The sequence below is a fragment of the Styela clava genome, chromosome 14 (genome assembly GCF_964204865.1).
Source record: "Styela clava chromosome 14, kaStyClav1.hap1.2, whole genome shotgun sequence".
Lineage (NCBI taxonomy): Eukaryota > Metazoa > Chordata > Ascidiacea > Stolidobranchia > Styelidae > Styela > Styela clava.
Genome location: NC_135263.1, coordinates 5050739 through 5066688, shown reverse-complemented (window position 1 = coordinate 5066688; position 15950 = coordinate 5050739). Strand labels below are relative to the sequence as shown.

General features: G+C 36.9%; 2 protein-coding genes across 3 annotated transcripts in view; one reads left to right on the top strand and one right to left on the bottom strand.

Moving 5' to 3' along the window:
* The first annotated feature begins 855 nt into the window (after positions 1-855).
* LOC120340925 (P-selectin-like) lies at positions 856-8202 on the top strand. The gene is made up of 5 exons (XM_039409326.2): positions 856-1145; positions 1996-2118; positions 2258-2382; positions 6458-6604; positions 6978-8202. Exons 1-5 carry the CDS (start codon positions 890-892, stop codon positions 7206-7208), a joined length of 882 nt encoding a protein of 293 aa, XP_039265260.2. The 5' UTR covers positions 856-889; the 3' UTR covers positions 7209-8202.
* Positions 8203-10494: 2292 nt separating this feature from the next.
* The window catches only part of LOC120340647 (putative sodium-coupled neutral amino acid transporter 10), a 31823-nt gene continuing 26367 nt past the window's right edge, over positions 10495-15950 (bottom strand). Inside the window, exons 17-18 of one of the 2 annotated variants that reach the window (XM_078119788.1) lie at positions 15713-15816; positions 10495-14546 (exon numbers count right to left, since the gene is read on the bottom strand). In XM_078119788.1, the coding sequence (XP_077975914.1) occupies positions 13679-14546; positions 15713-15816 (972 nt within the window). In that variant the 3' untranslated portion in view covers positions 10495-13678. The remainder of the gene's footprint in view (positions 14547-15712; positions 15817-15950) is intronic. The other variant, XM_078119789.1, reaches the window with a different exon arrangement.

Below are 15950 nucleotides of genomic sequence, written 5' to 3'. Positions count from 1 at the left end.
TTTGTTCGAATAACATAGCAGTCGTGGCATTTATAATTTTACTTGTTGGTTTCAAAAAGGCAGAGTTAATAACCGCATGTATTTGTGCAACTGAGCGCGTTGTTTAGGCGTTTAGCTGTTAGTTTAAAGGGAAAAGTTATATGTACAGGATGTCCATAAAGTCCTTTTACAATTTTCAATTTTTGGTAAGAAATTAATTTTTTGTATATCTTAACCAGGTTTGTTGTTTTTTAGTCAGTAGCCTACTTGTTTAAATATTTATACTTCATTTTATAAATCTTGTGAGGGCCAAAACAATATAGCGTATCGATAAATTCCCCTTGCAATTTTGAGACTTTATGGACACCGAATATAATATATCATTTTCTCGTAGTTTCGCATGTAGTCATGGAATACGAAAAGGGGGCTTATTTTCAACACTGAATTTCACCCGATTATCGGTACAGATCAGCATCAGAATAGCGAATCCGTTAATAGTTTTAGAGAAATGGGCATGGATGGAGGGAGAAGCTGTGACATATATCACATAACATGATCATTTATATATAAAGAGAGACGTTATAATGTTAGTTTTCAAAGTGGAAATTTGTAAAATATAATAACAAAACATATCTTATTCTTTAGATAATTATTAAATTAAATCAATATCTTTGAAAACTGCTTCATATGTTATATAATTATATATAAATATGTATGTACTCTACAGTTGGCCATGTCAATGCTCAATTATCAAAGGCATTGGGTATTGTCGATGTTTGGTGGTAGAATATATATTTAATATTGCTCATAGAATATTTTTAAATATTATAAACTTGTAATATATATATATTCATCTCTTTTAAACGCAGCATAGAATCAATAAAATAGGCTTCATATAATATCGGATGAAATGAAGAAGTTTTCTCTGAGATTTATTATTTGTTTCCCCCTTCTTTTCATTCCTGTGATATGTCAAGACGATGAAACCGTCATTCATTGTTCTGCTAAACCAGGCTGTTTGATTACTCAGTGCGATCCGACTCCTAAAGGTTTGAATGAAGTTGACATCGAAGGATATATGAACAGAAATGAATTTCCTATAACTTGTAAATCGAAGCTTGGAAAAAGTAAAGGCTTAGAGGCAGAAATGGCCAAATTTAAACAAGGTGTGTTCATAATATATCTGTAAAATAACATCTATTTTTTTTCGTTTTCGGAACACAAATTGAAATGATGACACAAATGATACTTGGCAGTTTCAGTGGGAAAGAAAGTCGCGAGAACCAAAGCCGGTTAGCGAGCAGTGCCACCCAGGGCAAACAAAATGTTTTTCTCTACTATTCTACGAACGTTTTATATTAAATACGAATCCGATATTATGTTGCGCGCAAGCACTGAAATAAAACCATATTTTTATACCACACATATGCGCCATGCATTTAGGGTCATGTAAAAGCTTTGACTAATATGTAAAGAGTTACTATTCATCAGCAGCATCGATATCTGTCTAGTTCGACATTGCTTACTCGATTTATAATATTCTTGGTAATGTGGTGGATATGGAATCTGATGATACGTGTAACCTGCGATGTAAAATTGTCAAGTCTCACGCTTTTATCTCAGGGATGTGCAACATGCGGCCCGCAATGAGGAATTGTGCGGCCCGCGAAACGAGTTTTTAACTTAGTTTAATCTGGTACGTGTGAGTAATTCCAGGCCTATACCGGAGTCCAATTTATTATCTATGTCTATGACGTTACAATGCCATAACAGCTAGCTTGTGCGAGGCAAACAATCATAATATCAATAACCAACTTTTTTGTGCCTGCATCTACTAGAAAGCCTATGTTAAATAAAGGTGCGGCCCGCGGTTCCCCCAGATTTTTGTATCTGGCCCTCCTGTAACGGTTGTACACCCTGAAGATTCAAATTTCAAGTTTTAAATTCAATGATATTAATAATTTCATATAGAAAAAATGTAAATGTGTAATTTTTTGTTTTTTTCCTAATGTACAGAAATGAAGAAAGAGTTGAACGAATTGAAACAAAAGCAAGAAACATCGTTGAAAGAGGTGACGGAGAAACTGAACGCAGCTGAAACGTTATTGACGGATTTATTATCAAGAAGTCAAATTCCAGGTTAGTAATAAAGAACTGAGTGTATATGTGCACAAAATTTGTTCCATCCATATTGGTACACACACTTGCGCCTGTAAAACTCCTGGGCTATCCTGGGTTACTAACTAGAACTGTTTTAAGTTTAGTTTTCAATTAACAGGCCTCACTACTCCTGCATGCGATCCACCGGTTGGGATCGAGTTCGGTTCTGTAACTTGCTCCGACAAGACATATAAATCGGGAACAGTATGCACTGTACAGTGTTTGCCAAATCGAGAAATAAAGGTAATTTGACACAAGACAGTATGTATGAATATATTTCTCGCTGTCAAATCCGTGTATGACAGAGGTGTGTATTTTCTGTGCTTTAAATAAGACGATAGGCTGCTCGAAAAAATCACCGAGTACACTGTTCTAGAATCTAGACACTAGGAACACACGTCCCATTGACTTCGCTCCTAATACTTGAATAAAAAAGAAAAAGCAGAGACAGTTTGGATTTAAATATGGGCCCGGTAGGCTTTGAATAAATATACTAGAAGACTCAGTGGCGGCGCGTGGTCATTTTGACAACCGGGGCAAGCTACTGCGGGACCAAGTCACCCCCATCTACGGGGACAGGATGAGCGCTGTAAGTTCTCCTATCATTTTATGAGTATAAAAACCATTCCATCGGTAACAACCAATCGGCAAAAGCGACAATTTTTAACGATAAGAAAGTGTCTTCAAAACCGGTCCAAGTCAAGGGATTAATAAATATAGACATAGTTAATTTTGAAACCTCTTTCAAAAGGAAAGGCAATATTTACCCAGATAAATACAATGACATATTAACAGAAACTTCGGGAAAGCAGACAAAACCTAAAATAAGATTTAAAACGTTACTATGAAGAAAGGAAAGTTAATGCAAAGATAAGGACATGCGTCGCTCACTCATAGATATATGCTGCTAGACTTCTACTGCTTGAACATATATGCAACACGCCGCGGTTTCTTGGAAGCAAAATGCTCAATAACGCGCTGATTAAAGTCATGCATCCCAGAAATAACGTCTCTGTGAATGGATAAAACAGCCAAGGAATTTAATCTATCTTGCTTCATTGTGTTTCTGAGATACGTTTTAATACGCTTCAGCGTGCTGAATGTTCGCTCTGCGTCGGCGGAAGAAATAGGCGTCGTCAAAATGATGTCCAAAAATTTTGCAGACGCCGCAAAGGTAGTTACTAGAGTGTTATCTACCCATAGAGCGCGCAAGTTGATGTGATGTTCAAAAAAGTTTGATTGGTGTATATACATCGCAATTCATTTTCCAATTTACCCACGTTTATCATGGGGTAAAATTTGGAGACAGTAGCCAACAAATGGATGGGAAATTGACGTGCAAATTTTTTTGTTAAATTTTTGGGGTTCATCAAAGAGAACGCGGCAAGGTGTTCAGTGCGCAGACGATCGCCTATTTGATTCACCAGAATGTCACAGCATTCCTTTGCAGACAAAATCAAACGCTGCGTTGTTTGCCCGCGGCGTAAAGAAGCACTCCATGTGTCGTCGTATTTTATTGTTTCCATGATACGAGATACAGCATCGCAGAAGTCTGAAATACACGACTGCACAGACGCTCCATCCTTTAGCCTTGACTGCAATGCGCCGTATAATACATCCACGTGATAGAATATTGTGGAGAAAAAAGCGAGAAAAAATGAAAACTCACCATCTTCTAGCAGACGCTTTAGACCTGCCGCCTCCCTCACAGAGCGTTCGTCCCAAACCGGAGAGCTCTGAATGCCATTGAAACACTCAATGAGCTCAGACCTAATTTCGGACACGCCCTGCACCACGCGTGATTGGAAGTTCCAACGTGTTGGTGCACAAGCTGGGAGACGGCGGCTACATATCTGGCGAAGGAGGTCAGAGCGCTTCGGCGAAACGGAAAAAATGAAGAAAACCCCGAAACATTTGCAAAAAATATACGGACGAGAGGGGTATCGAGACACATATTTTTAATAACGAGGTTAAATTGGTGTGCATAACAATGTAAAAAATGCGCATGAGGAAAATCTTCTTTTATATAAACTTGAACACCATGTTTCGACCCACTCATGACTGCCGCGCCGTCATAAGTTTGAGCTATCAATTTTGACTTCGCGTTGTAAGGCTGTAACACTTCTTTCAGTACAGCCGATATCCCGCAAGCCGTGCGATCAACGATTGGTACAAAGCTGTGAAATCTCTCGGTAGGTTTACCATCTTTCACAAACCGAAAAATCACAGCCAGTTGGGAAACGCACGTGATGGCAGTTGTCTCGTCAGACTGAATCGAAAGGAACTGGCAATTCTCAATTTCCAGAGCCAAACGTTGTAAATACATTTTATACATTGAGTCGAGCAAATCATTTTGGATAGATGTCCCTTTCGAAACAGTTGCGGCATCAAGATGATCTCTCAATACTGTATCTAGGGATGCGGTGTATTCCACCATATCCAAAAATACCCCTCTATTAGAAGATCCAGCCCGTTCATCGTGCCCACGGAGGGACAGCTCGTGACAACCAATGAACTTCAAAACATCTATCAATCGACCGAGAACATGGCGGTTTTTCTCGACGTTTTGGTTGTGCCGACGAATAGAAACCGCGCGTCCTTCATCCAACTGTGCTGCAATATTAACATTTCCGAATGTTCGGTATTTTACTGCATTGACCAGATGCTCCATAGAAGATTGATGATCCCTGGCACGCTCGGAAAGATGTTTAAGATCTCTAAAACCAAATTTACACCAACGTGAGTCACGGGCGGTAGCAAAAAGTAGGCAATAAAAACAAAAAAGTGCATTTTTGTCCTCGCTGTAACACAACCATTCCTGTTTTTTATACCAAGTTTCTGCGCAGAATGTACGCCGACGCTTTCCTCCGTCATGGGATTGTTCCAGTGAACAATTTTTTGGTTGATAAGGCCCAAGACGTTGTACCTCTAATTTTTGTTCCAGCGGCAGCTGCGAAAACGGAGTGCGAAGTAGTGCATCAACCTTATTCATTATGAGGTCTAAGGCTTAGAAGTGCGAAGCCGGAAAGAAGTGAGGAGCTCAAAAGGAATGTGGTAAATCGAAAGCAAATGAACTAAAGGTCTCTAACTGATTCAAATAGCGAAACTAGCGACAAAAACGAAGGCGAGGAAACTATCAACTCTTCAAGCAACCAACGAACGAGAAGGAATGCGTGAATATGTCAACACGTTGTTGTAAGAAACGTCGGCATCGTGTCGTCATAATTTCGGGGCTAGCCCCGATCGGCGCTGATGATTTAGTAAAAGAAACAGAAAACAAACGCGGCGAGTGGAAGATAAAAGAGAGAATACGATATACAATGAGCAACCGGGGCAAAATCGGCGTCGCCCCGTCGACGTTCGGCGAAGGCTTTGCGAGCGAAAAATGAACCATGTCGGGAGAATATGGCTAGTGTAGACAGTCTGTGCAACCGATATTGAGGTATTTTTCGAATATTTTTTATTATACCGAAAAAACAACCGGGGCATTGCCCCGGTTGGCCCTATTTACGCGCCGCCACTGCCAGAAGTTATTATTGAGAAAATGGACACATTGTGCTTATCAATATGTAAGAGAAACAATGAGTTATGTGTTATAGAATCAGAGATGGCTCATCACAAAAAGTAGCTTATCTGGGAATCGAATAATGACTGCGATAGAACGTTGTTTATTGTATTTCTGTATCTTTCGTATTCCTATTTCGTGCCAAGTTCTGAGCCAACTGGGAGTTTCCCATTTAGTCTCGAATTAGAAGTCAATTACATTATATCCATTTTGTGAAAACCTTCATCACACAGGCGAAGAGTATGCTTTAGGCCAGATGTACCCAGACTATGCGCCATGGCAAACTAGTGTAGGCTACCATGAAAGATGCCACAAACGTTTTGTGCTTCAACATATACAAATTAAAAACTTATTGGAACGACCTATGGTTCGTTATGGACCTATGAATTGTTTTGTAGGTGTTAGTGTTCTTGGTGTGTGGATGTAGGAGTTTCAGCCGGCCTTGTAATTAAACAATATGACCGAGCATTCCCGAGCACTCTCAATACTAATAGCTGTTGCCAATTATGAATGTGAAATAATATATACCAGTATGTAAACTTGCAAACTGTTTCAAGAACTTTCCTTCACCAAGATTGTTGAACTTCCGTGCCATGTATCAACGCTATAGTTAAGGTGTGTCGCAGAAAAATGAGGCCTCCGTGATGCGCCGCAGCGAAAAAAATTTAGGACCACTGCTTTCGGCCAATTTCGACTTGTAGTTTTGCGGACCAAGGCTAAATTATTAATGATATACAACTTTTTATCATACAGGGGGCTTCGAAAATTACTTGCTTAGATGGTGGGAAATGGTCGAATCCGTTACCAACATGTGAGTGTGGGAATTGCAAAATTGGCAAGGATTGCGGAATAAATACTTCGTGGAAAGACTTTAGAAGCCACATTCGCGGTGATGGAACGGTAAGAAGATTTTTATCTTTTGGTATAAATGGGTACGATGACAAAAACCAAACCAAAAAATCAAAAAGTTTATTCGAATTAGGTAAGTAACAAGCTACGTAGTAGAACCAAATTAGGTTATGTCACATATTAATTAGTCACTTTTCCTCAAATTTGGATTCCCAAATCGATACCCGTGCGAGGGTTTCATATACAAATATAATAATATATTTATGGGGCAATACACAATTTGGTCTCTTAGTCATCGGTTATCAGTTAGCACGAGGGAGGGTTTTGTGAAAATTGCGATTTTCTAATAGTTTTGTTGAGTGAATTAATTTTGCTCATAATCGTTCCAAAAACCAGTTTTTCAGTTGTCCAGTTGTTTTTTCAGTTTACCTATGCCGGCAATCAGATGAGATGCAAAACCGGCAGTTACATTCATTCATGGAAACTTAAATGGGAATGCAAATGCACTGATACCGGTACAGGAACAACAGCCCGATGTAAAGGATACTCAGGCGAGGAAGGATCCTGTGAACACGCAACTGCTGAACTCATTAAAAGAATGATTTCGACGAAAGTATATCCTCCGACCTGTGATAAAATGGTTGACGGTTGCTAAGACCTAATAAAGGGTGGTCGCTAGAAAAACAGAAAATTTGACTAATACCGGTAGTTTGTTTTTACAACGAATGACTTTTACAAGTTTTCTTCTAAAGGCATAGGTTGTATTACACTCATGGATGCTCAAAATGTGGTTCGTGTACTTCAGAGCAGTGTCTTAACCTACAAGTCCAGACTCGTGTAGCGCTTTGAAGGTTAACTTGTGGGATATTGTTCCTATTCAACCTTTACCTATAAGTAGGGTTACCATATTTTTGTGACTTCAAATCGGGACGCCTCAAAAGACAACAACCACTTAGCTGTGATTTTGTAACTTCACCTGTTCCGATTTTACTACATAGGCCTACATTTTTACATTTAGAGCTGTCCCGGCTGTCTTTATTGACCATATTGTTATCGAAATTACATGCGCATATATATTCTCTGCCCAAATATCGGGTCCAGTTCGAAAAATAGAATGGAATTGACGTTAACGATACCGGCACAAATAATTCGAATTTAGACTAATTAGTATTGGTTTTACATGCGATACGTCTGCCATCAATTGGAATCAGTGGGAACGAACGCATTCACCCTCAGTAAGTAGGCTAGCGCTGCGCTACACAGAAACAACAGTAACGAGAACATGTTCGTGTATTATTCTGGATGGCTGAACGCAAAAGCGGGGCTTTTGGCTGACTTGTCGGGACGGCGGGACAAAACTCTGAAAAGCGGGACTGTCCCGCCTAAAGCGGGACGTATGGTAAGCCTACCTATAAGCATTTTATTTGTGATCTAATCTGACCTTCAAATTTTCTGCTTTTATAGCGACCAACCTTTATAATCATGCCAGTGTAAAACTGCTGTTTCTTTGTACCGTATACGCTTTGCAATAAAATACATTGACATTTTAAATTACACTTGTGTAATTAGGATATCAATTTGATTTTACCAGAGAAGGATAGCGCCAAATACAGGGGCAGTGCCTGCCTCCTGGCCACCTCAAACTGTGCGGCCACAGCAAACCCCGCACCATTTCTAGGTATAAGTTTCAGTTAACGATTTTGCCAGCAATTTTATTTTGTATACGCACGATTCGTGGAATAAACTTACTTTGATCATGATTTTGTATTCGGATACAGGTTGATAAAATGTAAATAATTGAATTGAAAGTTGACAAAAGTTTAGGAATTTTGTTTATGTCTATCCAGGCTGGGTCGCGCAGTCCATTTCACACGAGGCCCCGCAGGCAGGTTATCACACGTTTTTGTCGATGTGTTTTTATTTCAGTAAAAGATAAGTTTATTTCGACTCCATAGTCAGCAAAAAAGCGAAAAAATGGTCGATAAAAACAAATTAATAAAAACTGATTATGAAATCAGGGTGTGAAAAATGAGAGAAGCTTTAGATAAATTATATGGTAACCAAAAAATGAATAAATAAACACGTAAAAATGAAATTAGAATAATAAAAAATGATAAGAATTGTTCGCCACACCATTTAAACAATTTTATAAAAAATCCCAAACAAGAGTGAACCGTATTTAATATGAGGACAAAAAAATGATTTCGTCAAGCTGATTATAATTGGAGTCAAATGCCAAATTGCCCAACCAAGGTTGCCAAAGTTGAGTGCATGAAGAGGCGGGCTAAACTTTTTCATTTAACAAAGACATGCCAAAATATTGCCAAATTGTAGGCCTAGTTCAGAAGACATAAATTATTAAATACTACTGGTAACAGTTCAAGTATAATATATTTAAATTAGGGGATTGATACTGAGGTAGGTATTGTAATTTATTGGTTATGAAGGGTGGGAACAAGGATGAAGGAATGGAAGATGTTTTTTCATAGGATCTTCTGAGATTAATACGGAAGATTCATCTGACATTTAGTTTTGTGTGACTGAATGCGAGCCAGGAATAGCCGACTGTCTTTTCCCGCCAATGTGCTCGCTGGCCAGTGGCCATTAGTTGATCGCGTCCAAACATTTGTAGACAGCAAAGGAGCGATTGGAATTCGAATTAAGTGACTTGCTTATTGGTAATAACTGAGTTTGATCTTATATATATATCTGAGTTTGTTGCATAGTTTGACAATCATAATACAATAATTAATAATAATAATAATTAATCAATAATACAAACATTTCACTCTTACTTGGCCTTTTATTTATTCTCATGTACAACAATAGCCATAGTTTGTTCATCCCCCGAATAAATTTTAAAGTTCGATATAAGGGGCATCAATATCATAAACTCGCCCTAGGCAGAAGAAAAGTCTGGCACGCCTTTGCCTGCTCCACATAGATAAGGATTTTTATATTTATCCCGGTTAGAGGAAAGTACATATGGACGGTTGAATCATACGGGCGAACCACGCCTCTCGTATTGTTATGGGATTAGTCAACCAGTTATTTTTTCCGGTGCATGTACTAGATGGCGCAGGAAACTGTAACTGACTTGAGGCTACGTGAACCACGATTGGGTGGCGATGAATCCAGCAATCTTCTCCCACATAGCTACCTCCACAAAATTCGAACCTGCGAACTCACACGGGAAATCTGCGATAAAATGTGAACTGGTCTACTCTCAACTACTTTGCTAGATCAACTCGTCCATTAACCCTGTTTGAAATCGCTACCACATTGGCAGGGCTGCCAAAAGGCATACCGGGATTACAGACTTTAAGCTAGGATTAAGCCTACCGGTATGTAAGACAATGAAAAATTTTGCCATCTAAATCGTTTTTCATAATTCCAGACCTACAGGTACGGTCTTGCAACCGTTTGTAAAACAATAAAGCAAAACTTAAATATTATTGACACATGGTATGACCATCGGCAGACGAGAGTGGTGAACTATGTTTCCAAAGGTGATGAAAGTGTAACCACCGTGTTAATAAAAACGGTCCCATAGAACTCTAAAGGAAATATGAAACAAAGTAACAGCATTCTAACTACTTTTACCACATTCAGAGTAATGATAATTTAAATCCAAGGGTTCGAAGATATTCTCTCCTCAAAAACAATAATTTAACAAAACTATTCATAGGTCCATTATGTATCCAATAAAGCTATCCCCGATGTGAAAACACGTCGGCATATTTTCATTGTGTTCAAATTTACAAACATTTTTTGGCGCTCCGGAAGTATGTATACCGAATGGCGCACAACCTGAACCCTAACCTGGTACACATACTATGTTCAGGTTGTGCGGTTCAATACTTCGGGAGCACCCATTTTTGTTGTACAATTCCATTGCTATGATGTTAACCTTTTTGCCACAGAATTAATTGTCTCCAACACAGCTGAAACTCCGGCCATCTCGGTCTTAAACCTTGATTTTCCAAAGCAAAATTATATTTCTCAAGTCGGCTTTCAATACAATTTAAAACACACAAACATAGAAGCAAAAGCTGAAATAAAATAAAGATATCTTTGAAACCTGGCATTCCAGGAAACGATTTGCACAAACCATACAAGCATAACCAAACCGAGCTAACTAAATGCATAGTGTTAATAAGGAACGAGAAGCCAGGGATGTCCAATACAAGTCGAATCATCAAATACATTCTAACTTGGTAATATTTGATATGAGAAATATATAGAATTAGTTTTAAGCCACTTATCATTCGCTTATGCTTTTGCCTTGGTCGATCCTGATGATATAAATGCAAGGATGCTCTAGCAAAAGTGAAAGTAGTGTGTGTACCAGGTTAGGGGTAAGACATGATTTTATTCCGATTTTCTGTCTCTTAGTTCTATTATAAGTTCGAGGATTGTCTGTGTTAGCCAAGTAGTAGCCTATACGTTTCAGTCCCTTCACACAACTTGATGTAGGCGAACAAAATTAGTTACCTCCATATTGGTACACACACTTCTAGAGCGAGATTCACCAACCAAATTAATTCACCTAATGATCAAATAAAACACCAATACAAAAGTATTCAGAACAATTGCGCAATTCAAGTGAGAGAGACCCACAATCTTGCTCTACAAGACTATGGCTATTGAAAATAGCTCAGTAACTTAATTTAAAATTGACAAAAAAAAAATTGTAAAAGTTTGGCGTCACAAAAATGAAGTAAGTACTGCTTCATTATTACCAAATTATTCAAATATAAAGATAAAATTATATTTTCCAGATACTGCATTTCCGAAGTACCGATTATTCAAAAATTGACACAAAATCATACTCAGCATAGGGGTAATTTTCATATTTTTGAGAGATGGACAGGTGTTGAAGGATATTTTATGATCCAAGGCTGTGAAGTGACAAGTTTTACTGGAGTCAGAGTCATATTTGAAACTCATGTCTGAAGTCGAAATTGTGATTGTCCTGGAGCCGAAATTTCAAACTTTCGATGGTGATTAGAATTCACTTGAGAGACTCAAGAATCAACAGTCTAGTAAAGAAGGCTTACATAAGCCAAATTCGATATCAAAATTTGATTTTTTTCATGGACTTTGGGCTGGAATTGAAGCCCAATTTTTTTTAACTTGTAGCCAACCTAAAATTATTTCCAACCTGGTGTCTGGGATTGTTGGTAGATTTTCAACCTTCAACCAACCTCGCATCCCTTTTTATCCTCTTTTTGTATTTTTATATGATTAAAATAACAGAAAGAAATGAAAATTGAAAGCAAATAATTCCAAAAACCACTTCTGTCCGTCTCAAAACAAACATATAATTTACCCATTAGCCAAGTATGAATTTGTGACGTTTACACCGTCAGAAGCACCAATAAAAAAAAAACAGAAAAACAAGGCCAAAAAATACTCGAACAAATAACTATTGAGATATTCTTATTCGAAATCATATTTGATGAAGCTTACAAACAATGCCAGCATAACTATGTATAATCAGCACATAAAAATATGGACAAGTTAGGCTTAAACTATTGTATCCTCTGTATTATAATGTAAATAATACAACACAAACTTCATATAATGAAAAAAAATTTTTTTGAAAGAGAACTAATGTATTGAAAAGTCAGAATATCAACATATCTGAAAATGCTCATTTTTTCCATAATGCAGGGTTTCTTAAACTGGGCTAACAACAGTGGGATTATCTGGGGGCACAAGCAAACCCTTTTACAAATTACAATTTCTGATGACTACATTAACGTAAACTAAATTAACTGTGATTTGTTTAAATTTTTGACAGTAAAACATTTATTTATTCATTTGCAGGATTCATATTATTTAGCCATGAAGCACAAATACTGATGAAAATGTGTTATAAGCAGGACAAGGTATTTTTATAGAAAAGCAGAGTGCCACAATCGTTTTTGGAGGGGAGCCATGAATCATTGACGCTTGAAAAGCACTGCTTTAATGAAATAATCCAACTATCCAAAAAAATCATAATTTTGAGATTTAGTATCGCAAAATACATTTAAAATTTCAATTTTTCAAAAGCAAAAACGCACAATTTTTTGTCATGAAATTATTTATTTTTCTCCACAAATAGAATTCTTTATATTTAACATGCCACACACCCTTATGCTTCAATTAATTAACTTTTAGTAAGTATCTCCACTATATTTCCGACTGTAATTCTGGAACATTGCTTAACCTTATTAATGTGACTCGAAAGAGAAGTTAAAATAAAAGTAGAAATAAATGTAGGATGGCTCATAATTCGTCTCAGTTGATATAAAATATAAAACAAATAAACTTTATTGATCCAAAAAACAAATAAAATTGAAGCCTTCGGGTATTGTATACTGGAAAAGATATGTACTGCTTGATGGTTGCCAGGCCCGTGGTTACTCTGATATTTTAAGTCCAATATTGCAATAATTTGGCTTTAATAAGAAACAAATGATCCAGAGTTATAAAATATTGAGTTGGCAAACAAAATTCATCCGAAGTTTAATGCTCAGTCTCCCCACCTAGAAGGGTTATGATCACTAGCGTGGAGCCCTAATAATAAATAGACCAGAAAATCATTTTCCCTGGTTTTAACAGGATCATCTCAAACATAATTTCGAATACAAAGATATCTTAGTAATATACTAGCTTAGTTTGGAGATCCTAATTCATTTTTTTTAATTCAACCAGTAAAAGCAAACTGTAAAATAATTTATCTGAATCCTGTAAGAATTTTCCTGACTGCAGCAAGTATGTGGTCTCAAATAAATAACAAGGTGTCCATAAAGTCCCTTTACAATTTTAATTTTGTTATTAAGTCAGTTCTCGATATATCTTAACCAGGTTTGTTGTATTTAAATCAGTAATTGTTTAAGTATTTTTACTTCATTTAATAATACATCCATAAGGACCAAAACAATATATGGTATCGATAAATTCCCTTTGCAATTTAAAAAATATTCAAAACTTTATGGACACCCTGTATTACATTTTGCTTTTTTGAGAATCGAATCTAGCATTTAAAACAAAGTAAAAGCATGACTAAACAAGAAAAATCTGAATCCGGGAAAAATGAACATCAGTAGCACATATCTAACTTCGAATAAATTATCACAGATCGATTTGATCCAGAGATTTTAATTCCCTCATTTTCCCTTTCCCTTGCCAACATTTTTCATCGTCTTCTAAACAATCAGAAATCATTTTTTCTGCTTCGACCTTGACCGTCTCATCAAGAGCTTTGTCAAGGTCGTTTGAGTCTGGGGATGGATTCTCTAATTTTGCATTTTTAGCTTCTATAGGATTATTAATACTGTTATCTGAATGTTGGGAATTTAATTCAATTTCATCATTTTGAGTTAGTTTTTCACCCTGATCATTTTCAAGATCGCCATTTTGGGTCCTAATTTGCCCTTGTTCATTTTGGATATCTGCTTCAATAATTTTAGCATTCAAATTAAAACTATCCTCTGATTTCTCTAAAATTTTCTCATTATTTACTCTTGAGTCTTCTTTTTCTGTTTTTGAAAGTTCTTTTTCAATTTCTTTGTCTATTTCTTCTGGAGAATCTCCTCCAAGAGCTCGTTCTTGCCTAATAACAGGTTTCTCTTCCGTTTCAACATGAAGCCTATCTTCTGACAAGAGTATGTCATCATTTTGTGGCACCTGTTGATTATTTTGTGGCACTATATGTTGTGCCGCTTCATTAATGTCACCCTGCACTTGTGGTGTGCCAAGATCATCAGACAATATCTCTCTCCCTAACATTACTTTTTCACCACCACCCTGATGTTGTGGCATTACGTTTTTATCTGGCATGTCATTTTGTTTGTCCATGCCTGTGTTTATGCCACCAATTGGTGCCATCGGTGCCTTATTTGAGTCTCCTGCCACAGGTTGAACTGGTCTAATCACTGGTGCATTTTCTCCTCTGTTTTCATTGTTGTCGAGGAACTCTGGCTTTTCTTCTCCTGCCTGTCTAAAAAATAGAATTGTATGTAAATGCCCAATTATCTAACCATATTTGTTACACCGTCTATGTGGTGTGGCGCATCATGCTAAACGTTTGGGATACTCTCGCCACAGCCTCTCCAATAACCTTGTGTGGCTCGCAGGTTCGAATTCTATGTTGGGATAATTATGTGCTTATTTGAAGCTGTAAACTCATGCATGGTAAGCTGCAGCAATATGCCCTTTATGGAAGAAGCCCATTCGAACTATATAACTATTTCTATACTCAATTGCATCCTCCAATCCTCCAGAAGTGTGTGTAGTAATATGGAGGTAACTACCGTAATTTTATTCGCCTACTTTACATCAAGTTGTGTAGAGGGAATGAAACCCTTGGGCAGGGGGTATATTCTATTAGCTAACACGGACAGTTCCTGAACTCGTAAAACTAAAATTAGGAAAATCAGAATAAAATTATGCCCTAACCCTAATCTGGTACACACACTCAGGAATACCTGATGTTGTCGAGAATAAAATGTGGTGATTTGTGTAGTGAAATAAACTAATACACTGGTGCACAAGCAAAGCATTTGTCCCAGCTGACATAAACCATATGTCCTATAGCCACATGATGTTTTGACTTGAAAGTCATTTATTGGGTTGAGTTGCTTGTGACACTTAGTTGATGTTTGAGCTAATAAAATCTTAAGGCAGTTTTTTCTAATTCACTCAATATTTATGTGTGGTATTACTACGCAGACATTTTTTTGAGGGGGCGTGAAGATAATTGAAAATAAAAATAGTTGTTAAATTTGATCTTGCCTGCCTTGTCTTGGATATATATATTTATTTCATTATTTCTGTGCCATCCACATATTTTCAATGGGATTTTTGAATAAAATATACTTTCGTCTTACTATCTGTTATTTGTAGCTTATTGTTAGCTAGTTATTTCTGAGATGGGGCGTGAGACTTGACAAATTCTAAAAAAAGGGCGTGGCTTAAAAAAATTTGAGAATCACTGAGTTAGAGGGTAGCACGCATCTCAAGTTAATGATCTGCTGAGTAGTGAACACTGAGTAACAAATCAAGTTTTTATCAGAGTTTTAAAATAGACCAAGGGATGCATGTATCAAAAAAGGTTGAGGACCACTAGCTTAAGGTTTTTAAAAAATAGTAATTGACAGAACTCACTCTTTCTTATCTTGATGTTCTTCTAATTTCTTGATTAATTCTTCTTGTTCAATTAACAATTGTTGTTGTTTATCGTGCTGGATTTTTATCTTTTCCAAAAGTTCCTGAGAACGTTAGATTGTATTATTTATATAGAAAATTTTATAGGAAAAACAGAAATTTCACATAATTTAATTAACATAATTAACCGAATTTAAGAAGGGTTAATTTTAAATAAAAAATATATAACAATTTTTAC